The 27874-nt window shown below is 42.1% G+C and overlaps 1 protein-coding gene across 4 annotated transcripts in view; it reads right to left on the reverse strand.

Moving 5' to 3' along the window:
- The window catches only part of LOC137416877 (semaphorin-6A), a 727420-nt gene that overhangs the window by 477873 nt on the left and 221673 nt on the right, over positions 1-27874 (reverse strand). For all 4 annotated transcript variants that reach the window (XM_078781382.1, XM_078781383.1, XM_078781381.1 and 1 more), the window contains exon 5: positions 27541-27670. In XM_078781382.1, coding sequence (XP_078637508.1) covers positions 27541-27670 — 130 coding nt within the window. The remainder of the gene's footprint in view (positions 1-27540; positions 27671-27874) is intronic.

The raw sequence follows: 27874 nt of genomic DNA on the forward strand, positions 1-27874 counted from the left end.
ATCGCCATCGCGTGCACAAACGCGCAGGAAAGCGAATGAATCGCAAATTCGGTTTTATTAGTTTTAAAACATAGTTTAACGCCAACATAGTTTGCAAACGTGAAATAAATGAATACGCTCTCAAATGTGCCATCCGAGGCAGAGTGTGTCCTCCACGTTCGGCACACGCGATCGTTCGCTGCTCTCTGATTGGTTGAATCGTTTTTTGGACATAGCTCGGTAAGTAATTGTCCGATTAATATGAAACCTTGAAAAGGCACATCCTCGGGTCCCCAGCAATATACCTGGCAAGTTAAAAGTATATCGGACCCGTGGTTGTCGAGAAACAGCGGTCACAGACAAACGTACAGACGTACAAACGTACAGACGTACAGAGATTACTGGAATTATAGATAGATTAAACTACATCTGCAAACTCTGAAAGCTATAGGGACTCCACACATGCCGTACACTTACCTGAAGTAAAACTAACCGGCCTAATATACCCCATAATGATAAAGAGAAAACAGGATTTTAGAAAGTTTTGCAAATTTATTAAAAAGAAAAAACTGAAATATCACATTGACATAAGTATTCATACCCTTTGCTATGATACTTTAAATTTAGCTCAGGTGCCTCCCATTTCTCTTGATCATCTTTGAGATGTTTCTACACCTTGATTGGAGTCCACCTGTGGTAAATTCAATTGATTGCACATGATTTGGAAAGGCACACACCTGTCTATATAAGGTCTCACAGCTGACGATGCATATCAGAGCAAAAACCAAGCCATGAGGTCTAAGGAACTGCCTGCAGAGCTCAGAGACAGGATTGTGTTGAGGAACAGATCTGGGGAAGCCTACAAAAAAATTTCTGCTGCATTGAAGGTTCCCAAGAGCACAGTGGCCTCCATGATTCTTAAATGGAGAAGTTTGGAAAAACCAGGACTCTTCCGAGAGCTGGCCGCCCGGCCAAACTGAGCAATCGGGGGAGAAGGGCCTTGGTAAGAGAGGTGACCAAGAACCCGATGGTCACTCTGGCTGAGCTCCAGAGATCCTGTGTGGAGATGGGAGAAACTTCCAGAACGACAACCATCACTGCAACACTCCACCGATCTGGGTTTTATGGCAGAGTGGCCAGACGGAAGCCTCTCCTCAGTGAAAGACACATGAAAGACCGCTTGGAGTTTGCAAAAAAAGCACCTAAAGGACTCTCAGACTGTGAGAAACAAGATGCTGTGGTCTGATGAAACCAAGATTGAACTGTTTGGCTTCCGGTCAAGGCCGCATCGGCCGGGCTGGGCCTATTTCGCAATTAAAAGCTGAGCTGAATTATAGAAGTCAATCTTTTATGGCCGTGAGTAAAAGCTGAATTATGGTAGTAAATTCATTCAAAAAGAACCCGGGCAACGCCGGATGCTTTCGGCTAGTTAAGGATAAGCAGAAGGCATTCATTAGGTACAAAATAACTGGATTCGAATTTGATATATCTTTTTTGAAGTAAACCGAGGCTAGTTAAGAAATTATCTCAGCAAGCCAAAAGAGAATATTATATATGAAAAGAATATGGCCAAAAATATTCAACACACCAGCAAGATATTATTTATATAGTACATAAGGGTAAAAGAAGGCCTGGTGTTGGCTTAGCGGTTAGGGTGCCGGCTTGGGATCCTAGGATCCTGGGTTCAAATCCCGGTCGATCGCTGAATTAACACCAGGGGGGTTGACTCAGCCTGTCATCCTTCCGAGGTCGGCAAATTGAGTACCAGTTCACTGGTAATTCCCTGTGTTGTCGCAATAGGCGACTAACAGGGCTGATGGCAGGAAGGGGATCCGGCCATAAAACATTGCTTCAAAAAGGGGACCAAGGTGCCTGAAAAAGGCCAACCCCTGATCTGCGGGGGGAAATGGCCTCTAAAGGTGGTTCACATAAGGGTTAAAGAAAAGGTGAAGACAGGTGTGGGCCCTTAAGGAATAGCTATAGGAAGACTGGATGGATGATGATGATGGTGAGATGGCAAGTTTATTAAATATTTGTTTTGCTTTTACATTTACACAAAAACACTCAAGGGAACTTAAAAAAGCTGAGAGTATTTATCTCGGATGTGAGCAAGGGCTTCTTGAGGAAATCCAAGTAAGAGTTGAGGAAATCCAAGTGAGAGTTGAGGAAATCCAAGTGAGAGTTGAGGAAATCCAAGTGAGAGTTGAGGAAATCCAAGTAAGAGTTGAGGAAATCCAAGTAAGAGTTGAGGAAATCCAAGTAAGAGTTGAGGAAATCCAAGGGAGAGTTGAGGAAATCCAAGTAAGAGTTGAGGAAATCCAAGGGAGAGTTGAGGAAATCCAAGTGAGAGTTGAGGAAATCCAATTGAGTGTTGAGGAAATCCAAGTAAGAGTTGAGGAAATCCAAGTAAGAGATGAGGAAATCCATGTCAGAGTTGAGGAAATCCAAGCAAGAGATGAGGAAATCCAAGTAAGAGTTGAGGAAATCCAAGTAAGAGTTGAGGAAATCCATGTAAGAGTTGAGGAAATCCATGTAAGAGTTGAGGAAATCCAAGTAAGAGTTGAGGAAATCCAAATAAGAGTTGAGGAAATCCAAGTAAGAGTTGAGGAAATCCATGTAAGAGTTGAGGAAATCCATGTAAGAGTTGAGGAAATAAAGAAACAGATGAAAAGGAAGGGATCGTAAAGCTCCGGACTAGATATTACGCATCTAAGTGTGTTCAAGGAGGTTGTAGAGCAGATGAGGGAGGAGTTACCCGATATCGTTAACAGCTCATTGGAGTTAGAACAGATACCAGAGGATTGGAAAGTAGCAAATATAAGATTTAGCACCGTTATTTAAGAAAGATTCCTGATCCTGAGAAAAATTGGGGAACTATAGGCCGTGAGGTATTGAGTGTAGATTGATGAGGGAAAAAATGAATTTAAACGATTTCAGCACAAGGCTGCAACAACAAACAACAACGACAACCAAGTGGTGCTGTGAAACAGCCTCCTCCGCCGGAATCACCTTTGTGTCCCGGAGGTGCCCCCTATCTCGCCTACGCACCATCAGGTAGACAACGGTTGTCGTCGACCCACCTGACGTGTATGTAACAAGCTTATTATCCTCTTTCTGGAACTGAGTATTACAAATCAACAAATCAGCTCCATCAGCAAACTCCAAAATCCTTTCATCTTCTCCATTTCTCACACCATATCCGTAACCCCCACGAACTCCCTCAAAACCATCCATACTCCTTCCCACATGTCCATTTAGGTCTCCTCCTACCACAACAACTTCCTCATCTTTCACGTTTTCCATCAGCTTCTCTATCGCACACCAGAACTTGTCCTTCTCTTCATCGCTCCGACCAACCTGCGGAGCATATCCCGAGATGACGTTCACCAAGAGCTTTCCAATCATCATTTTCACCATCATCAACCTATCACTCACTCTTGGCACACTCACCACACTGTCTACAAACTCCTCAGAAAACAGGACACCAACACCATTCATGCCCTCCAGGCACCCTTGCCACACAAACTTGTATTTCTGTCCCTGCAACATAACAAAAAGTGAAAAAAGTGAAGGGGTCTGAATACTTTCTGAATGCACTGTATGTATTGTAGTCATGTCTCAGGATGTTCTACCTCCACCTCCTCCACCATGTTGGAATCACTGCTTTAACAAAACAGATCTAACACTGCACTCCCCCACATCTATCCCTTGCAGATTTCAAATCTCCCACAATCAACACTCCCCTTTCCACAGGCCTTGGAATTCTTCATGAACTCCTCCCGCCTGCTCTACCCTCATACCAGGAACTCTAGAAGCACATTCTACAAGTACGGTACATAGTATTCTTCCAATCATCATAAACACTATCCACACCGAATCCTCTACAATAGTTTCCTCCTTGATGTCATTCCTTAGTCTCGATACAACATTGTCTTTTACCCAGAATGCCACGCATGCTCAGTGACCTTCACTTCCTATCACACCTATACATCTTTTAGTGTTCTAGTCCTGCTCTCCAACTACTCTGCCCATCAAAAGCAAGTCTCACTTACTGTAATTATATCGTACTGTTTGCTATCTACTTTAGTATCAAGCTCAACTTTCTTAGGATTTTAACTTCTGGCATCGATATATAATATCCTTCACTATTTCCCTCCCGTAAGTTGTAACCATCCATTGTTGCCTGTCCCCACCATTTCAGGCCATCAGTAGCAGTTCCCACATCAAGAGATTATTCACCCTCCTCAAGCCTAAAAATAAAACCTCATTCCCTCTTCAAGTTCCATTACAAACAGTGTTTCCCCCTTTCTGTTCAGGATTTTCCCATCATTGTGGAAACACTTCCTCTTTGCCCCCTCAAAAGCTCAGATTGCTTTGAAAACCCAAATCCATGCTGCCCGCACCATTCCTCCAACCACCAGTTAGCATCTATCAATCTACGTGTGAATTAAAATTTTAATCAGAGTGTACAATTGAGCTTAAAACTGGGTGAACATGATCATGAGGAACCTTAGAAACAAAATTGCCATTAAGGAGTAAATAAATGTGTCACCGGATCTTCAAAAGCTGCAGATCTTTTTTGGAGGAGAAGTCACACAACTTCCTGAGCCTGGATCTTGTAAGGAATAAAACTGCACCCTACAATTCGTTGGTAGCAAGCCTTCATGAAGGATGTAAAAATAAATGAATAAAATAAAGAAATAAAATAAAAATGTGACAGTACAAGTTCAAGCAGATCTCAAAAAGACGTTACGAATTCAGCAAGTAATCCATCAAAGCCAGGTACCGTACTTCATGATGATCCGCAGCATCAAGAGGGGGTATTAAGTTCATCTACGGTGACATCCTTATCCAGATGGTGTTACTGTGTCACATTCAACTCGGTTAGGTCACGAGTTACGTCATGCATGGCAGATTCATCACCTGACTTAGTAGGGAAAAAAACATCATTGAAAATGGACTTAAAATGCTTCATCTCAGCAGTGTATTCATGAAAATGACCATTATCTGAATATAGACGAAGCATTTGCTAAAATAAATGGAGCCGTCTTCTCAAAACCGAAAAAATCCTTTATGCAAGTATCTGGAGGCGACAAGCATTTCACGTTTTTGATAAGAGTAATGAGGTTCATGGATGAGCTACACGACAGAGGGTCAAAGGGGAGCAGGCAGTTAAAGAAATGCATCACATTGTAGTTGATAAGTCGAGTGGAGGAAGCGATGGGGAGGTGAAGTGGAAGTGGGATAGAGAGGGGTTGTCAGTATAAATTAAAAGAGATCGGGAGAAAGAAAGAGGTAATGATGGGTGGCACTCGAAAAGATGGCTCTACTCCCTCAAACTTTCATGAAATCATACCAAACTTCAGGTCTGCACCAACTCCTCCTGTGTGTAAGTCCTGGGGGAGATTTGTTTTGAAATGATTTGGGGAAAAAAAATTCCTTTTTTAATTCCTTGAATTGTTTTTTTCCCCAACTTAAATCATCAACTTAAATTGCTCCTAAAATGTAATACCACAATTATTCCAAACAAATTTATACAAAAGAAATGTTTGTATTATGATATTATGATTGATGTAAATCATGACCAACAGTACATTCATTATCCTCGGTTTAAAAAGCCTGTGCCTCTGTAGTGATGGGTGGTGAGGCAAGCATCGTGAGAAGATCCGCATAAGTATGTATGTGTGTGTGTGTATATATATATATATATATATATATATATATATATATATATATATATATATATATATATATATATATATATATATATATATATATATATATATATATATATATATATACATATATATATATATATACATATATATATATATATATATATATATATATATATATATATATATATATATATATATACATATACATATATATATATACATACATACAGACTTGGCATTTAATATGGAATTTTTTTTTCTTCTTGACTTGGGTTTACTTTCTGAACTCGGTATACCAATCTGGTGAGTTTCTTTTACGCTTCGGTGATTTCTTAGTTAAAAGAACCATGTCACTGATTGTCTGTCGCAGCAAGAAGTCAATAACAGGATTATATCACAGGTGGCGTGACAAAATGTACAGACAGGTACATTTGACGATTGGCTTCACAATCGGGTATATAAGGGTTGTTGCGTTCTGTATTAGTGGAAAACAACTGCTGCACGTCCACAAAAGTTATTGCCGCTTCCCCTGGAGATGATCCGTCAACTCGACAATGCTGTTTGTCATTTAGTGGTGGCTTTACAAAATTCTGGCATGAAACCGTGCTATTGCTCGGCAGTATGGCATCACTCAAGGTCAGGTGTCAAAGATCCTGAAATGAAATGCTCAGAGGGGTGTCCCTACTCCAATACCGAGGCCAGGACGTCCCCGCAGAACCACAAGGAGGGATGATCGCCAGCTGCACCGGTTAGTCCGCAATGGCCGTACCAAGTCAGCTAATCGGCGTAGGGCTGAGTGGCAGCAACTGACAAATGTGCCTGTATCCAGAAGGCTAGTCAACCAACGACTGGTTCAAGCAGGCTAACGTGCCAGGCGTCCCCTGAGAAAGCCACGTCTGACCAGACAACACCGCCAGCGCCGATTGCAGTGGGCCAGAGAGCACCGTCAATGGCAGCCAGGACACTAGAATCACGTGATCTTCAGTGACAAGTCTAGATTTCTGGTCTATCGTCAATATGGCCGCGTCCGAGTGCGCAGACAAGTGCATGAAGCCTACAACAAAGATTGTATAGTGCCAAGAGTCCAAGCTGGAGGTGGTGGGGTGACCGTTTGGGCTGCTGTTCATGCAGGGGGCAAAACTGACCTGGTTGTTCTGAATGGAAACCTGAACCAGTTCAAGCACAGGGCCATTCTGGAAGAAACATTGCTTCCATTTGTTTGTGCAGCCTTTCGAGGAAACTTTGTCTTCCAAGATGACAATGCACGGCCTCATCGTGCTCGCATGATCCAACACTTTCTTGTTGACCGTGGTGTAGAGCATATGGAGTGGCCTGCCATGTCCCCGGATATGAATCCGATAGAGAACTTGTGGGCAGAACTAACGCGTCAAATCGACAACTTGGGCCAGCAGCCTGTCTCTGTGCGTGAATTGCAGCAGGCTATTGTAACTGCATGGCAAGTGATTCCTGTCCAAACCTTGGCAAATCTCGTGAACAGCATGCCTCAACGTGTACGTGCTCCCCTGAATGCTCGTGGGGGTTACACGAAGTACTGAACTGTAATTTTACTGTCCGTAATCCCAGTCGTAATTTAACTTTTGTTTTTGTTAAAAAAAAATTTTGGGCTAATGTGCAAAATTAAGAGATACTTCTGGAAAACGCACAGAAGTTTAACACAGTACTGTCCGTGAATTGAGTTCGATATCAGTTTACTCACTCTCAAGGATCAATTTATTTGCTTCGAAATGTCAAATGTGGTTTTTGTTTCTTTTAAAGGTCACATTAACAAAATCTAGAATAATTTCAACATAATTCCAATGAACTTTTGGTTCTAAGACATCTTGAAAAGTAAGTTCACCCCCACAAAAAAAATATTCCATATTAAATGCCAAGTCTGTATTTATGTACGAGCTTGGCTCGGCTAGCAACATTTTCAACATGGAAGGAGGAGGTGTTGGTTTACGGTGGTGCTCTGCGGAGGAGGAGGGGGTCACAAGCGAAACAAACAGGGATCTTGCCTGCCTGCCTGCCTTACGCCGGCAGCTGGCAACGGGCGCTGTTCCACGCCATCTTGTGTGCTTCCCGCGCAGTGACTGGTACGACGACCAGTGGGCCCTACCAGCCATTTGGGGACGCAAAGCTAAGTGCCAGCCGTCAATAAACGAAATATCATTCATTTTTACTTTCGTTTTCCCCGTGTTTGTATACGAGTCTGAGTGGAGGGTCCCTCATTTAGGAATTTTCGTTTTTGCCTCACCTTTCATTGTTATTTGCATTTCTTTTCATTAAATCAATATTTGTTGAATTTGACTTTTCTTGTCCTGGTTTGTTTCTGTGTCTGTAGGGATCGGATCATCCCTGAGTGTGTGTCCAATCAGGTAAGACCTCAAACCTTCCCACACGTGTCACTATCGCCAAGTTGGGTATACATCTCGGAGTTAAAGTTCATTTTGTAAATTCGTCCTCTTGGGGTTCTTAACCCCGGGGACACGACAAAAAAAATATATATATTGTGACGAAAGTGACGACTCACACCATCATCAGCATCCATTATATATATATATATATATATATATATATATATATATATATATATATATATATATATATATATATATACACACACACACACACACACACACACACAGACTTGGCATTTAATATGGAATTTTTTTTGTTGTGGGGGTGAACTTACTTTTCAAGATGACTTGGAACCAAAAGTTCATTGGAATTATGTTGAAATTATTCTAGATTTTGTTAATGTGACCTTTAAAAGAAACAAAAACCACATTTGACATTTCGAAGCAAATAAATTGATCCTTGAAAGTGATGTAAACTGATATCAAACTCAATTCACGGACAGTACTGTGTTAAACTTCTGTGCGTTTTCCAGACGTATCTCTTTATTTTGCACATAAGCCAAAAAATTTTTTAACAAAAACAAAAGTTAAATTACGACTGGGATTACGGACAGTAAAATTACAGTTCAGTACTTCGTGTAACCCCCACGAGCATTCAGGAGAGCACGTACACGTTGAGGCATGCTGTTCACGAGATTTGCCAAGGTTTGGACAGGAATTGCTTGCCATGCAGTTGCAATAGCCTGCTGCAATTCACGCACAGAGGCAGGCTGCTGGTCCAAGTTGTCGATTTGACACGTTAATTCTGCCCACAAGTTCTCTATCGGATTCATATCTGGGGACATGGCAGGCCACTCCATATGCTATACACCACGGTCAGCAAGAAAGTGTTGGATCATGCGAGCACGATGAGGCCGTGCATTGTCATCTTGGAAGACAAAGTTTCCTCGAAAGGCTGCACGAACAAATGGAAGCAATGTTTCTTCCAGAATGGCCCTGTGCTTGAACTGGTTCAGGTTTCCATTCAGAACAACCAGGTCAGTTTTGCCCCCTGCATGAAAAGCAGCCCAAACGGTCACCCCACCACCTCCAGCTTGGACTCTTGGCACTATACAATCTTCGTTGTAGGCTTCATGCACTTGTCTGCGCACTCGGACGCGGCCATCTTGACGATAGACCAGAAATCTAGACTCGTCACTGAAGATCACGTGATTCCAGTGTCCTGGCTGCCATTGACGGTGCTCTCTGGCCCACTGCAATCGGCGCTGGCGGTGTTGTCTGGTCAGACGTGGCTTTCTCAGGGGACGCCTGGCACGATAGCCTGCTTGAACCAGTCGTTGGTTGACTAGCCTTCTGGATACAGGCACATTTGTCAGTTGCTGCCACTCAGCCCTAAGCCGATTAGCTGACTTGGTACGGCCATTGTGGACTAACCGGTGCAGCTGGAGATCATCCCTCCTTGTGGTTCTGCGGGGACGTCCTGACCTGGGTATTGGAGTAGGGACACCCCTCTGAGCATTTCGTTTCAGGATATTTGACACCTGACCTTGAGTGATGCCATACTGCCAAGCAATAGCACGCTGTTTCATGCCGGAATTTCGTAAAGCCACCACTAAATGACAAACACCATTGTCGAGTTGACGGACCATCTCCAGGGGAAGCGGCAATAACTTTTGTAGACATGCAGCAGTTGTTTTCCACTAATACAGAACGCAACAACTCTTATATACCCGATTGTGAAGCCAATCGTCAAATGTACCTGTCCATACATTTTCTCACGCCACCTGTGATATAATCCTGTTATTGACTTCTTGCTGCGACAGACAATCAGTGACATGGTTCTTTTAACAAAGAAATCACCGAAGCGTAAAAGAAACTCACGAGATTGATATACCGAGTTCAGAAAGTAAACCCAAGTCAAGAAAAAAAAAAATTCCCTATTAAATGCCAAGTCTGTATGTGTGTCTGTATGTGTGTATATATATATATATATATATATATATATATATATATATATATATATATATATATATATATATATATATATATATACATATATACATAATATATACATATATACATATATACATATATACATATATACATATATACATATATATATATATATATACTGTATATATATGTATATATATATATGTATATATATATATACAGACTTGGAATTTAATATGGAATATATTTTTTGTGGGGGTGAACTTACTTTTCAAGATGTCTTAGAACCAAAAGTTCATTGGAATTATGTTGAAATTATTCTAGATTTTGTTAATGTGACCTTCAAAAGAAACAAAAACCACATTTGACATTTCGAAACAAATAAATTGATCCTTGAAAGTGATGTAAACTGATATCGAACTCAATTCATGGACAGTACTGTGTTAAACTTCTGTACGTTTTCCAGAAGTATCTCTTTATTTTGCACATTAGCCCAAAATTTTTTTAACAAAAACAAAAGTTAAATTACGACTGGGATTACTGACAGTAAAATTACAGTTCAGTACTTCGTGTCACCCCCACGAGCATTCAGGAGAGCACGTACACGTTGAGACATGCTGTTCACGAGATTTGCCAAGATTTGGACAGGAATCACTTGCCATGCAGTGACAATAGCCTGCTGCAATTCACGCACAGAGGTCGGCTGCTGGTCCAAGTGGTCGATTTGACGCGTTAATTCTGCCCACAAGTTCTCTATCGGATTCATATCCGGGGACATGGCAGGCCACTCCATATGCTATACACCACGGTCAGCAAGAAAGTGTTGGATCATGCGAGCACGATGAGGCTGTGCATTGTCATCTTGGAAGACAAAGTTTCCTCGAAAGGCTGCACGAGCAAATGGAAGCAATGTTTCTTCCAGAATGGCCCTGTACTTGAACTGGTTCAGGTTTCCATTCAGAACAACCAGGTCAGTTTTGCCCCCTGCATGAAAAGCAGCCCAAACGGTCACCCCACCACCTCCAGCTTGGACTCTTGGCACTATACAATCTTTGTTGTAGGCTTCATGCACTTGTCTGCGCACTCGGACGCGGCCATCTTGACGATAGACCAGAAATCTAGACTCGTCACTGAAGATCACGTGATTCTAGTGTCCTGGCTGCCATTGACGGTGCTCTCTGGCCCACTGCAATCGGCACTGGTGGCGGTGTTGTCTGGTCAGGCGTGGCTTTCTCAGGGGACGCCTGGCACGATAGCCTGCTTGAACCAGTCGTTGGTTGACTAGCCTTCTGGATACAGGCACATTTGTCAGTTGCTGCCACTCAGCCCTAAGCCGATTAGCTGACTTGGTACGGCCATTGTGGACTAACCGGTGCAGCTGGCGATCATCCCTCCTTGTGGTTCTGCGGGGACGTCCTGGCCTCGGTATTGGAGTAGGGACACCCCTCTGAGCATTTCGTTTCAGGATCTTTGACACCTGATCTTGAGTGATGCCATACTGCCGAGCAATAGCACGCTCTTTCATGCCGTAATTTCGTAAAGCCACCACTCCATGACAAACAGCATTGTCGAGTTGACGGACCATCTCCAGAGGAAGTGGCAATAACTTTTGGAGACGTGCAGCAGTTGTTTCCAACTAATACAGAACGCAACAACCCTTGTATACCCGACTGTGAAGCCAATCGGCAAATGCACCTGTCCGTACATTTTGCCACGCCACCTGTGATATAATCCTGATGTTGACTTCTTGCTGCGACAGACAATCATGACATGGTTGTTTTAACAAATAAATCACCAAAGTGTAAAAGAAACTCACCAGATTGACATACTGAGTTAAGAAAGTAAACCCAAGTCAAGAAAAAATATATATTCCATATTAAATGCCAATATATATATATATATATATATATATGTATATGTGTGTGTGTATGTATATATGTATATACATACATATATATACATACCAGGTCGACTCCATATGATGAGTGGATACCAGAGATAACGTTACCACGTGGCAGGCGGTGCTTATCGCTCCCAACAAGGTGCAGCAGCAGCTGTATGGGACACCTTGCTGGCGGTTCTCCACTGATGATATGAAGGTCGCATAGTGACTGATGTGTGTGTATATATATATATATATATATATATATATATATATATATATATATATATATATATATATATATATATATATATATATATATATATATATATATACTATATATATATACTGTATATATATAATATATATACACAGGGTGAATCAAAAGTAGCGCGTGCGCCCGATTTCTGTTTTTTCGGCTGTCAGATTCTTTCTGGGATGTCATGTTGTTAATAATTGTCTTGCAGATTAATTTTCTTAATTTATTTATTTTTGTTTTTATTTTGCAGATTATTGTTCAGAGTTTGGAAAATTACTGAATTTGCACCAAATTGAACCATGAATTACCTTTCAATGAATCAACGCATTGCGGCCGTGAAACATTCCTACAAATGTAATGAACAACCAACAATGGCGGCACGCCGTTTGGCACAGGAATTCGATATTAACCCACCCCATGGAAGAAACATACGATTGATTGTCGAGAAATTTGAAGCAACAGGGTCGGTAGCCACTGCAAAGAAGTCCGGTCATCCGAAAACGGCAACGAATGTAGCTAAGGCTGAAGAAGCCATCAGGAGACTGGAACAAAGTCCGCAAAAGTCAACTCGCCATTTATCTGCAGAGTTGGAAGTGAGCCAATCAAGTGTTATCCGTATCCTTTACCAGAAAACTGGAAACCTTACATTCCACGCTTACTGCATGCCCTTCATGATGGAGATGACGACCGCCGTCTTCAATTTTGCGAAGAGTTCGTAGCTAAACTTGACGAAGAGGTCACAATGCTAGACAACATCTGGTGGTCAGATGAGGCATGTTTTAAGCTTAACGGCACAATTAACAGACACAATTGTGTCTACTGGGCTGCGGAGAACCCAAGAGTGACAGTTGAGAAGGAGGTAAATTTACCTGGCGTGACAGTTTGGGCAGCCATATCTCCATCAGGGATAATTGGACCCTTTTTCTTTGAGGGATCTGTCACTGCAGAAATTTACCTGGATATGCTGCAAACCTTCTTTTGGCCCAGGGTACAAGATCAGGACTGTTATTTCCAGCAAGATGGAGCTCCACCTCATTATGGACGTCATGTTCCTCAGTGGCTTGATGAAAACTTTCCCAGAAAGTGTATCGGCCGCCGCAGTCCGATCGAGTGGCCGGCACGCTCCCCAGAACTTACACCTCCAGATTTCTTTCTTTGGGGGCTCATGAAAGACCTTGTTTATCGTGAAAAGCCTCGTACCATTCAGGAATTGAAGGCTCAAATCACTGCAAAGTTTGAGGAAATTGATATCGAACTCTGCAAGCGTTTGTGCCACTCTGTGCCTGCTCGGCTGCAATTGTGCATCGATCACGAGGGAGGGCACTTTGAAAATTGCAAGTAAAACAGCTTGGTACACTTCCATAATAATTTTCCCCCGAATAAATGGTTAGATAAACATGTCATTCATTTATTTCTACCTTCTTGTACACTGTAATACAAATGGCAAACAAACAATCAACTGACAGAAATATATATATATATATATATATATATATATATATATATATATATATATATATATATATATATATATATATATATATATATATATATATATATATATATATATATATAAACAGAAATCGGGCGTGACTTCTGACTCACCCTGTATATACACATATATACATATGTGTATATAATATCTATACTATCTATATTATGAAACAGAAATGTCTGTCCGTCTGTCCACCCCGGAACTACTCCCTCAGTTTTGGGGCTAGCCCCACAAAACCTTCTGTGGAACATTTTTGGGTATCAGCGGGTGTCATAAAGTGGTTGGGAGGTTTCATAAATTCCTCGATACAATTATGATTTTGAGTCTCCAACTGTACGAAGTGTTTCGTACCCGCCCTTGCTCGCCGGCAGATTCATTTGTGTTGGTTTTCACATCAGATCGGCGTTTGTGTTAGATTACTCACATGTGTTTGTAACATTATATTTTGTTATATTAATGGTACAGTATTAATTTGTGATGGGAATGATGGCTGTTTGGAATGAAAATGTTGAGAGATTGTGCTTTATGGAGAATGAGGATATGGCAGGTCAGAATACGGACAAGGCGGAAGGAATGTTTTGTTTTTTCACCAATCGGAATGGAAGGCTGCGACATTTATTCATCCATCGTGAGCAGAATTATAATAGCTGCAGAAGACCACTTGAATTATCACCAATATGGGGTTTTATTCCATCTTTGGGAGAATTCTTCTTCAATCGTCTCACATCTGGTCGAGGACAACTTCCGTTCACGGGTTCGGCATTAGCAGTTTTGCAATTTACCGCATGTGGAGGCAGGATGAAGACCTGGGATTTGATACGCCCATGCCCTCAAGTTTTGTGGTCCAAGACATTTCCAGCAAAGTATCCGCCACCTATTTGACATACCTCAGGACCTGTATACGAGCTGTGCTTTGATATATTGGATAACACGATATCTTACCTGGAGAAGTGGATTTTCTGCAAGATTCTGCTGGTGCTCACAGCAATCGAGGATTTCCTTCAGGATGCTTAGCAGGGAAGCAGGTTATCTGATGAATCTTTGAGACATGTGTAAGCGTGCGAACACTAAAGGGAAGACGTTGACAATCTATGTCTTACAGCCCAGATCATGAGCACCCACAAGATCCAGTTAACTACAACGGTGACACTCTGACAACATGAAAAATCACTAATTCTAGTGCTTCCTCGAGCATCAAATAGATGATACCTCAAGTAGAGAAGCTTTGTATACTGGATGTGGTCCACTCAGTTACTGTAGCAATGGCTGAGTGTTCATTCAGCAGACTCAGCCAAAGGAAATGTTATCTGAGAGCCATCATGAGACAGCACCACTTGAACTCACTGCTCATCCTGTCCTTCTTCTAAGAGAAGGTCGACACCATAAATCTGGTTGACGTTCCCAATGACCTCATATTATCACAGTGATAAATGTCTTTGCACCCCTTGTTTAGGTACACAGTGCAGTTATGATACCTGAGAATTTATGGGCGCAATTAATTAAATGAACACCCAAAAAGAGAATACGTGCAGCCAGTGCATACTGGGGGATGTGCGGGGAGGGGGAGGATGGAGTAGGGGTTAATGGTGTTACGATGAGTACTTCCTTCCACTCTTACAATAAGCTACTCCTACTCCATTTGTATATTAATTTTAGAAGTTGCAGTGTGTTCTCTGAATGCTCTGATGGATTGCCACTGTCTAAGTTAACATTACACTCTCGAGGTTGTGTTTGTTTTTCCCACAAAAACGTAAATTTCCATGTTTTGAGCTTAAATTCACGATCCATGCAAATCTTCAAGATGAGATCCGTTGAAACTATGTTGGGGGTGTGGGATGGAGGGATTTGCACTCAAAATGGCCCACAACGCATCTCCAGACATCTAAATGTTTGCCCTTTTTATAAATGTTCCAACCTTCCCTTTTGCAGCATTGCAGCACAGCTTGGTGCACCCATGAAATATTCAACACCCCAACCATCATCTCGCAATCACGTCCCTCACTCCAGAAGTATTGCCCCAATCATGACAATACTTTGCCCCTTTACCAAACTGGCAAAACGAGTGGAATGGGAGCAGGACAGATTTGAAGGGAAGTTTAGCTTTGCCAAATTAAACAGAGAATGTATCCCATTTTCAGAGACGGGAGGGAAGAATGAGTAAGGCCGGTGCTTTCATAAAAGGCCTTAACCGTGCATGCAAATTAACGCTGCTCCCAAGACACTTTCTTTGATTAACTTTCTGAACTCAGCATGCTTCTCATACAACAACTGACATTACTTCTCACCAAGGCCCACCACATCCCCCCTTATAGACGGCAGACCTCCTCCCACAAAATTTGTATTCCCACCTCTTTGTCGTGAGAATTAATTTGCATTGTATAGATGATAGAAAACATAAATCTGGGCCTTTGCACAATGCCATTGACAATAATTTCCATAGCATATTACAATTCGTACAACACGAGCCCAAAAAGGGTTCAAATACCACGACATCAGTGGACACACCACTGCCACCCAACGCTTCAGACGAAAGAGGCCCGGAGAAATTGTAATCCCAGAAACAGGACTAGAAGGGAGTTGTACCAGTACCAGACACCACCTGCTCAAAGAAAGGAACAGGAGCTACTAAAACCACAATACCTCTCTCGTTACCCTCACCAGAGGAGGGGGTATTGCATTTGAATCCGTTTGTTTGTCTGTTTGTACGCACAGAATAAATATGATTTTGTCTGCAACCGTTGGTCCGATTGACAGGAAATTTTCACCATAGGTGCAAATCCACCTGTAGAATTTTTTTAATGATAATTATGACGTCATCGGTCACGTGGTTCGACCGCCACCTTGGAAAAATCTAAAAACTTTGCACCTCTATATCTCGGAAAGCGCTGAATAGAAAAAATTTAGACGGCTCATTGTAAAGAACTCTCCATGGGGAATACAATATGTTAATGATGATGTCATAGGTGCCTCCATTATGACGTCATAATTCGACAAGTACAAAACTTCATCCAATCAAGATGAAATTTCTTGAGCATAATCTAGGAATAAATTAGTTTAGAAAAAAATAATGATGACGTCATCGGTCACGTGGATCGGCCGCCATATTTGTTTTTAACACAAAAGCCTTAAAAACCACTGAAAATACATCCTGGCGAGGGTTTGCAATCTCCGATTGCTCTTTTTCTTGTTTATTATTAGAAAGTATGAGAGTCCTTTTGTGACATGTTTCTCTCTACCAGTGAAATGTCATCATCATTACATCCCAGCCAGCTGTCGACAGCAGCCCACAATGGAGGCCTGCTGTCGAAAAGCATCCTGCACAATGCCTCAACCTGAGCATTCTTTGGGCAGGACTTCTTTAAACGTCTGTATTCAATGCAAATGATAACAAATGGTGGTATAAATTGTATAGGTACGGGTTTTGATCCCACACCCCAGTTAAAGTTGTCACATAAGACAGCAGCACGATGTAAACAAAATTATGAAAGGACATAACATGTTTTGATCAACTATTATTACTATGCAAGGAAACCATAGACCTGAAAGATATGAGCATCATATTTGACAATATCAGTCCTATACTATTGAGCAGTCAATATAAAAAAGGGAATATGAGAGGGAAACCTTCTGACAGCGTATCGAGGAATATAAATAATCTGCTTGAAATGAAAGTATTGCTGATGCTCTCCAAATTGAGCAACCACTGATACTGTAGAAACGATAAAAGCACAGACTTATTAACGCAGGAAGCCAGTCTAACACTTGAAAACCTCAACAATTTTAATCAAAACTCGAGCAAAGTCAATTTCACCATCGCAAATCCCTACGCTTCCCACCTCAAGCTAAGTTGAAAGATGGCAAAAAGTTCCACCAGGATTGACCCAACATCAAATTTGGAGTTTAAAATGTTTTCCCGTTTTGACTCCTGTGACCCGAAGACCCCACCTCCTGCGACATGAACTGGGGTCAAATCCAAAACATCGTTACACATTTCATTGTTCCCCAATGTTGATTGCAAATACAAGGTTTCATTAGAGAATGTTTGAAAACATACCAGTAATTGCATTTTTCAGTATTTGACCTTTTGATGCCAAAATTGACACTGCTCTTGCTCCTTGTGGTGATCATAACCACCAAGTTTGGTGAATTTCTGCCCAACCGTTTAGGAGGAGATAGTGTGACAGACAGAGACAGATGAAGCCGATAATCCCCCAATCCCCCAACCCCCCAAAAGTTGTGGGAATAATGAAATGCATTTTAGCTTTGGGTCTTGATCCCAAGCTTCGTCCACAACCGCAGTGGATATCAACAAAAGAGAGGACAAGTGGCGACAGTGGATCCGATACAATAAAAACATACTAGCTTTGGTGATGGTCTTATGTGTTCAGTGGACTTGTTCCATACAAAGGGTGGTGTGTTGTGCTTGGCAACGAGATATTCCTATCCTCAAACTCAAGGCCTTCTAATTTCATCCGACTTCATTCTCAAAAAAGAAAATTGATGGGTCAAGGAAAAAAAGATAATTCCCTAAACCCAGACATGCCATACATGTGTAATTTCCTCATCAGTTGGTTATTCACTGAAAGCGAAGAACAAAGTTTTCAGACAAATGATGAGAACTACAAAAGCATGTGCAGTTCATGAAATGTTGAGAAGGGGGGGAGAATAGGGGCAGGGGAGGAGGGAAAGAAAAGCTCATGTGATGACTGCAACTTTCTCACACTTGTTAAATAAAATCCCAAATATTTGGATGAGGCAGAGGGTGTGTGTGGATGTAAAAACATTGAACAAAGACAGGATGACACAAAATAATGTAGACTAATCAGGGTAACCATCCAGAAAATAAAAACACACACTAAAAAAAGAACAACAACAACACAACATGCATTTTAAAGGCCATTTTCCCTGCTAGAGCGGGGGTTAGCCTTGCGGTCCCCATGACAATCTTCTCCATTTTGCCCTATTTTCTGCATCTCTCCTTGTTAACCCCCTTGCCCGCATTTCTTCTTCCACCATCTTTAGCCAAGTCTTTCTCGCTCTTCCCCGTCCTCTACTTCCTTCTACATTCATTTCCATCACTCTTCTCAACCAGGCACTTTCGTCCTTCCTCAACACATGACCAAACCATCTCAACCTGTTCCTCTTCACAGCATCAATCACAGGCTCTATTCCCATCATCTTTCGCAATTCATCATTTGTCTTCCTCTCTCTCAACGATACTCCGCACATCCGTCGAACCATTCGCATTTCCAACCTTTTCCAACCTTCGTTGCTGCTCTACGTTTGCTACTAAAACTAAAGTTGCTACTAAAAAAAAGAACACATTTATAAAACTTATCTTCTTGAAATCCATCACTGGAATATCACTGGCTTTGTATTAGATGGGGGTTCAGAACATTTGAGACGTCTCAGAGTCAATTTATTGGGGAAGGGAAGGCCGAGTACATAAGTCGTCATCGTCGTCGATCAACACCTGCATCCCCACCCCACCGCACCTGATCTATAGCCGATCATTTTAGTCCTGCTCACACCTTGTGGTGAACCTTGTTATCCTTTGCCATAAAGCATCGGAACTCATGTGGAAGTGCATAAACCCAACTAAGGGTGAAACGACGAAGGCACCTGAATCCTTCAGGCAGATGAGTGCCATCCATCGGTAATTGGCTAAAGAGCATGGAAATGGCTCCTGCCCTCAGATGTTCAGCAGATTTTACGAAAGGCTGTTTGTCACACTTGAAAAATTGTGGTCTTTGGTGTTGCAGCAGTGTAGCATCGGCCCACTCAAAAGACGTATCGGTTATAAACTCAATTAACTGGCCACCGGCTGATTCCAAATTTTCTTTCCAAACGTCCAAAGTTCATTTCCTTCTAGCTGCCATGCCTCTGGATATCTGGATATCGGATGAGAGGAAGTTTTTTGTCCGATGGCAAGAAATAATCTGCAAAATTATGTCTATAGGCATTTGTGCTTGGGTTTTAGGATAGATTCAGTCGCCCGGCAAAAATGGTGCATGATGTCGTCCAGCAGCTTGTCAACTAACCCTATTTACGGATGGTCTGCATGCCTCTTCCTGAAGCGGGGTCTACAAAAGGTGGGCTAGACAGGCCAGAACCACCTCCAAAGTTTCCCTTCTGAAAATTAAAGCAAAATTTTGGTCGTTGCAACGTACATTTGCTGTAACCTGGAATTGTCCCCAGACATAAATTCATGTGGATTAAGAAAAACAGATATCTATGCAATAAGAGAGGTGTTTGCCTATTCTGTGTGTCTGTCTGTGTGTCTGTCTGAGTCGCCATTTTTCTCAGAGATGGCAAAACGGATCTTTGTCAAACTTCCAGAGGTTCAACAGTAAGTGCCGAGGAGAGTTTCAGGAAAAACATTTTTGGAAAATTTGAAATGAAGTTAGATGTTTTTTTTAATCACCTTATTGTGTCGATAGTTCCTTAGTGACAGAGGTGTTACACGCTGGATAAAAACATCAAACTTTCAGGGTTTGTACTTGAACTTATTTACAAAAAAAATTTCAATTGGTCCAATAAATATCAACATTATTTTCAGAATTGTACAACATATTCAAAATAGCTGCCAGAACTCGATGTATGGCAACAAATGGTACAGTTTGAATACTTTCCAATAATATTGACATGAAGGATTTAATACAAAATGTACTTTTAATTATTCTGCATTCCCATGCTTGATGAATCACAGTAAATGTGTTTTTTTTAAATACAAGAGATATCACACATCGAAGGTATAAACGCTGGACGTTTGGTATTTTTGGCCAGCAATAATCACTAAGGAGGTTAACTTATACAAACCCCTATTAAATAATAATTTCAAAATGGCTGTTTGTGAAGTTTTTTTTTCACAAATATAAAGGCTAATAACTTTTACACACTTTTATAACCTTTTAATAACCTGTTTTTTTACACACTTTTATTTTACTTCATCTGAACTTTGTTTGTTTGTCCCGTTTCAAATCTTTGAGCCGTTCGTTTTCTAGGTTCCATACGTCCTAGAGAGCTGAAATTTGGCCCACTGTACTCTTTTCTGGTACATTTTCCTTTCTCAAAATGTAATTAAAAAAATAACGATAATAGGTTTAAAACTTTTTAAAAAATTAAAAGTGTGTAGCCTTAAAACATGTTTTTTCGTTTACTTGTTCAGGGAATGGATTGGAATATATTTGCTTTATGCCAAAGCAGTTGCGACTCATACAAAAGGCAAAAGTCAAGATGCTATTTCAGGATACAAGAAATTCCTGGACATGAATGAATGATCGTTTTAAGGCCATTTTCCCCGCTAAAGCGGGGGTTAGCCTTGCGGGCTCCATGACGATCATGTTTCCCTTTTTGAGGCAATGTTTTTTTTATGGCCGGATGCCCTTCCTGACACCAACCCTTAGTCGCCTCTTACAATGCGCAGGGATACGGTGTACCTATTCTAAACCGGGGTACACACCGGGATCATTCAACCCAGCAAGCTGGTACTCAATTTGCCGACCTCGGAAGGATGACAGGCCCCCTGGCACTGGACGTCAACCCCCCTGGCGTTAATTCAGCGATCGACCGGGATTGGAACTCAGGATCCTAGGATCCCAAGCCTGCACCCTAACCGCTAATCCAACACCAGGCTTGGACAACGCTTGCCAATTAAACAAGCCATTCTGCTCAAAATTGACAGAAACCAATTTCAAGATGGCTGCCGTGGCGGCCATATTGAAAATCGCAGCGTGCCCATTTTCGAAAGGAACCTTCCTCTACTCAACCCCAACACGCACTGCAAAAATGGATTTAATCGGACAAGCCTTTCTGCTCGAAATTGACGGAAACCAAAAGTTGATGGACGCCCGGATGGCTGCCGTGGCGGCCATATTGAAAATCGCAGCGCGCCCATTTTCAAAAGGAACCTTCCTCTACTCAACCCCAACACAAAATGCAAAAATGGATTTAATCGGACAAGCTGTTCTCCTTGAAATTGACGGAAACCAAAAGTTGATGGATGCCCGGACGACGCCTGTGACGACAATACCCCTTAGCCCAATTTGGGCTGAGGGGTGAAAACTGGACGCTTTGCCTCTACAGCTTCAATTTAGTGTTGAATCTTTAACACAGCTGCTTCTTTAAAATACCACAAGGTGGCACAAGACATGCCACATGACATTCAGCCTTGAAAACATCAGAAGAGCAAAAGAGAGGGCCCAAAAAGGGAAAACACTAGATCATACACTTGTACCAACAAAGATCAGAGGAGTTTGAAGAGAATGTCAACACGGTCAGCTGTGAAGACCAACATGTGTATTTATTGTTACACTGAACGGGGGAAACTGATAAATTACTCAACTTGGAGTTACTCAAGGAGACCTTGAGACACAAGGAGTCCTTGAGACTGATAAATTACTCAAGGAGTCCTTGAGACACATGACTACATCGATGGAGGATACGTCGGAAGTATCCGACCATGATTGAAAAAAAATTAGCAGGTGATTCAGTTACGATTGAAGCGAAGTACCATTTCGGATTGTCAAACAAAGTATAGGACCCATGTACGTGCAACACAGGAAGCTGATAACAAGGAGTGTGACATGGCAAAAGGAAGAGCACGTGTCGAGCTCATATCGCATGTTGAAAACAATATTGACAAGGATGGTTCGTACAGTTTTGAACAAGCTGATCTCCATGACACATATGTCAAAAGACTTAAAGATAATGGGTATGATATTTTGATCAACAAAACCCGCTTCAAAGACATCAGCAGTTCAGGATTGCAAAAAAAATAAGGCAAACTTATGATATTAATATTTTCAGATGGGCCAGCAGAAATGATGCAGCCATGTTTGGTGATCTCTACATTGCCAATCAACATAGACAAGGGGGTCGGGCTATATTATTTGCCCATGAGAATCAGATGTGGACTTCCTGTACAGATGCAACAGAGAGAGAGAGAGCTTCCCTCACTCCACCTGTGTGTTTGGAAGAAATGTGAACAGCTGATGTTATCACTGACTGCATGACTACACCTGATGCCACAAAAACCTGCAATGTCCACCTCATAAAATGCATGCACAATGAAAGGGCAACCGGATGCTTCAAATGTGTTTGTGCGAAAGTTTGTGCGAAATAAATGATATACTCTAAAACAACAAACATCGACACGCACACTACCTTTCTGCGCATTAAGCTTCACATTTGTAGTGTCAGTGTTATTAGAAACAATTTAACTGTACCATTTTATAACGTACAGTATATGTAAGTCTGCCGGCCATCTTGGAAATGTTACATAATTTCGGAAATCATATTTTTATTACTCGCAAAATCGAAGATTTTTCAAGTATATTGGTCGGTTGTGTTTGCTATTCTGTCTGTCTGTCTGTCTGTCTTCATGTTTGTCACTCGCCTACAGGTCACAATTCCAAACCGATCGTCATGAAGCTTCATCAAGCTGTGGAGTTCGTCACATTTGAGAAGCCTATTGATTTTGAGGTTAAAGGTAGGTGGTCTTTCACTCACTCACCGCAGGCAGGTTGGTGGTCTTTCTGTCTTCCACCGACTCCTCTCTGGCCTTCTCCCCCAGCTCTATCTGTGCTCTGTCCCCCCAATATTCCTAAAGGTCGCACAAGATCTGCCAGCAACCCTCTTATGGTTAAAATGCCAAAATCAAGACTCTCTGCGCACCTTCACTCCTTCATTCCTCTTTTCTCCCGCCTCTGGAACAAACTCCCTCACTCTCTTCAATCCCACTCCTCCCTCCAGTTCTTTAAAACAGCTGTTCACCACCATCTCTTGTCTTCCCCCATCCAAAACCTTGATATCTTCTACCCCCATTAATTCACCCCAGATCCACTTTTTTTGAAATACAGACTTCATTCTTTCCTGTAAGTTCTAGCAGTGTCCATGTGTTTTATACGCCTCCCATACCCCCCCCCCTCCCATCCCCCACTCCCGCCTTCCCATGCCTCCTCCTCCCAAGCCCTCTCCCTCCCACAGATCTTCCGATGTCCCTGTTCTCTGCTGTTGTACTTGTGTTTGTGTACTTCCCTCTCTCTCCCCATCTTGTCTCCCACTCCCTTTATTGTATGTTTTGTGTGTCCGTTTTTTATTTTTTTTGTGATTGATGCTAGCTCTTACACTAGCCTCGATCTTGTATACAAAAAGGTCAAAGGTCATCTGGAGGTCAAATATCTTAAATCGCTATTTTTCATCCGTTTGACTTGAAAATTGAACAGCATTTGTATATCGAGTCATCAAATTGGGAAACCAACTTTTTTTAGGTCAAACGGTCAAAGGTCAACTCAAGGTCAAACTACCAAAATCATCAATTTTCATCTGAAAAACCATCAATTTTTATCCAATTGGATTGACTTGAAAGTTGAACATCATTTGCACATTGAGTCACTGAATAGGAAAACTAACTATTTTTGCGGTCAAAACGTCAAAAGTCAACTCAAGGTCAAACTACCAAAATCATTAATTTTCATCTAAAAAACTGTCTATTTTCATCCGATTGAAAAAAGGTCTTTCATCAAAAGGTCTTTCAAAAAAGGTCTTTCATCAAAGGTCAACTCTTGGTCAAACTTCCAAAATCATCAATTTTCATCCGATTGATTAAAAAGGTTAACAGCATTTGCATCGAGCCTCACTAAATTGAGAAACCATCTATGTTTGTGGTCAAAGGGTCAAAGGTCAACTCAAGATCAATTTGGATTTCTAAAATCATCAATTTTCATCTAAAAAATCTCGTCACTTTTCATTCTATTAACCCGAGCTTTGATCAAGATCGTCAATTTTAATCTTGATGAAATAGACAATTTGATGGATCAATGGCAACCTCTTTTTTGGGGTGGGGATGGATTTTGCAAGTATCGTGCTCAGCATGACGTCTTCTTGTTTTTTGGATTTGTTCATAAAGTCAAAGTAAATATGTTGAAGTACAACCTCTGAAAGTTTGGTGTTTTTGTTCAGCATGTAACAGTACCACTGATTTATGTCACGAAGGAAGCCAACTACCTTTGTAGCTATGTGAAAGGTAATATTAAATGATTCCTGACCCCATTCCTTAGTGAGTTTAGGGAAGTGTTTTAGTACCGACAAAAAAAAATAGAAAGAAATTAATTGATTTGATTTCCTCAAAATGCCAACAGGATTAGAACAGCACTGGGCAACTCCTGCTAGTTAATGAGAAAGAAAACAACCGCAGCTTCTAATTTTCATGATGTAAATAATTCACCACTCAAAGCTCAACACTGCCGATGTGAAACTGCACAAAGTTCTAACTACATTTTCAATGTTTTCCGAAGACAAACTCTCCAATGACATCAAAAGCAGCATATATGAAAGGTGGATATTCCTTTGTGAAACTGTCCTTGACTGAGCCACTGAAGTCTTTGGTCGATCACAAGGTTTCAATCCAACTGGTTCACAACAAGTATGGGGACTTTGAAAGCGGTTAATGAAGTGAAGCTCACTCCACAAATTAATTATTTAGTAAATATACTCCATAAAACATGTGAAAAGCAGGCGATCTCACCGTATTATTCAGCATGAGACAACAAATTGTATTCAGCAGTACTGGCTGCATAAACCTGTGTGAACAGATCTAGAAATGTGCTGATAAAGGTGACCCTCAAGACGAGTACAATGGCCTCAAGGAAGAACTTGGTCCAGTTGCAAGGAAAACGGGACCAGTTCAACGCCACTGGAAACATCATTACTTGTCAGTTATCATCATTGGCAACTCTCTCACTAAGTCAAATATTATGAAGGTCATGTGAATCCCTCCTCCAATCCCACCCCAATCCCTTTGGAATCCCATGCCTTCCCCTCACTCCTCTCACCTCCACCACTGCATCCTCCCACCCCTTCCCCTCCCCCCTCCAATCCCGCCCCAATCCCTCTGGAATCCCACGCCTTCCACTACCTCCTCCCACCCCTTCCCCTGCCTCCTCCCACATACTTCCCTGCCTTCTCCCACCTACTTGCCTGCCTCCCCACACCCCATCCCCTGCCTCCTCCCACTCCATCCCCTCCCTCCAGACTCCCATCCCTTCCCCTGCCTCTAACCAATCCCTCCTTTCAGAATCCTAACCCTTCCCCTGCCTCCGACCAACCGCCACCCTCTCCCTCCAGACACCTACCCCTTCCCCACAACAGGTGGTGGCTTGTGTGTTTATAAGTTATGAAATACTCATGTGAAACATCAGTCAAGGAGGATGTGTTTTAATCCACCTCAGAACTACTTGTCCTATATGAACTGGAGAGAGTCATCTTTAGCTGAATTTATCACAGATTTGGAATCCATGAAGCCAGGATAGGCAGCTGGAACTGATGGTATACACCCGGAACTCAAGCGTGGTGGAAAAATATCAAAGCAGAAAAATATCAATAACAAAAATATCAACCAGCAGCAAACCAGAACTTAATTTAGGTAAAGAGAGCTGAGAGCTACGATGGCCGTTCCGAAAGTCATGAGCATGGTCACTGTACAGTAAAACAAAGGTACAGTACATGTAAGAAAACTGATATTGTCAATAGTAACTGGACATACCACATTACTTTTCTACAAAATCTCCAGAATGATCTACACATTTCTGCCAGCGATGCACAAGCTTAAAAACCCCACTGAGGTGGAAGTCCATTCCAACGCTTCGCAACCAGCCATGTATGGCGCTCTCGACTGCCTCGTCAATTTCGTAGTGCTGGACTCTCATGTGATCTTCGAGGGCCCGAACAGACGGTAGTCCCAGGGGGCCAGGTCCAGGGAGTGGGAGCACTGCCCAGCCATTCTTTGAGATTCCTCCAATGTCAGTAAGACGTGCAGTGTGAGGTCCAATGTAGTCAGGTTGAAAGATGGCAGGTTTTTTTTCATCGGGCTCTTTTCCCAAAATGCACATTTCCGTTTCTTGCGCATCTGAATGTAGCAAGCCGCATTGATGGTTTCCCCTTTGGGCAGGAAATCAACCAGGATGCATCCCTCGGCATCCCAGAGACACTTCCCATAACTTCAAGAGAATACCCTACGTAACCGGTGGAGGGAGCTCTTTTGGCTTTCTATTTTGGAGATGTGGAGTGATACCATTCCATGCTATGCTTCTTGATTTCTAGGTCGAAATGGTGGAACCAGCTTTCATCGCCAGTCACAATACGGAACAGGAAGTCATCGCCCTCGGCATCATTTCGTTGAAGCAACTGTGACGACACGTCCATGCGTATGTTTATGTGTTCCTCTGTAAGCCAAAGGGGAACCCAACGGGAACAAACTTTCTGATATCCCAAGGTTGCTATCACTTCCTGTATGGCATGGTGTCCCGATCTGCATAACCATCACCCTTCGGTGCTCACTGATGAGCGCATCAACTTTCTGCTCGTTACGTTCGGTTGCGGTGCTTATTGGCCGACCACATCATGGCTGATCGGTGATGTCTATGTTTCCATCTGGAAGTGTTCCCACCACCTTCTGACACTGGCAGCACCCATACAGACATCTCCGTACACCTGACTCAATCAGCCGTAGATATCTGCAGCGGAGTTGTTCTCCTTCAAGGGGAATTCAATCACTACGTGTTGGCGAAACGATATCGTTAACAGCCATTTTGTCACAATGGATTGTGGGATCACCAGCGGTGTGCATGTGCCGAGCCTGTGTTTATATTGGAGTGGATGCCAAATCCCTTAGTGCCCGTAACGTTTGGCATGGTCCTTCCACAATAAACAAACCAATAACAGCGAGAGCTCACAAACACTTGCGATCACTGTGGCAGAGTTTGCACGTCAAGAATCAGTTTTTAAAGCAAGACAAGACAATGCTCCCTTTCACACTGACTTCATTTTTCTGGATATAAGTTGCTCTTGTCCAATGGTTGTGTACTAGATGTGTGGGGATATTTCCAAAATATGAGTGCAAAGGTGAGGGGAAGATGTGCTGCATAAAGTCTGACCTCTCGGCGATGAGGAGCCAGCGACCAAGGCGCAACATAAGCTGGAAGTCAATGATGTGTGGCCGACTGCCACTGCCCGACCCATTCTTGCCTGCTCGACGACCCACAAAGACTGGACATCGAGTGTAATCTACCAGAAAAAAAAAACATCAATTCAGGTCAGCTGTGTCACAGTAAACAACAGGATATGGATTATATTGATAATTTAGAATGCTATGGAAAGTGCAGTTACTATGGCAACCACTTCTTCTATCACATATATTTATTTACCAGAAAAGGTATCTGGAATTTTCAGGCAATGCCGGGTTCCTCCTCCTAACCCTTCCCCTCCCTC

Source organism: Myxine glutinosa, chromosome 7 (genome assembly GCF_964187855.1).
Source record: "Myxine glutinosa chromosome 7, kmMyxGlut1.1, whole genome shotgun sequence".
Classification (NCBI taxonomy): domain Eukaryota; kingdom Metazoa; phylum Chordata; class Myxini; order Myxiniformes; family Myxinidae; genus Myxine; species Myxine glutinosa.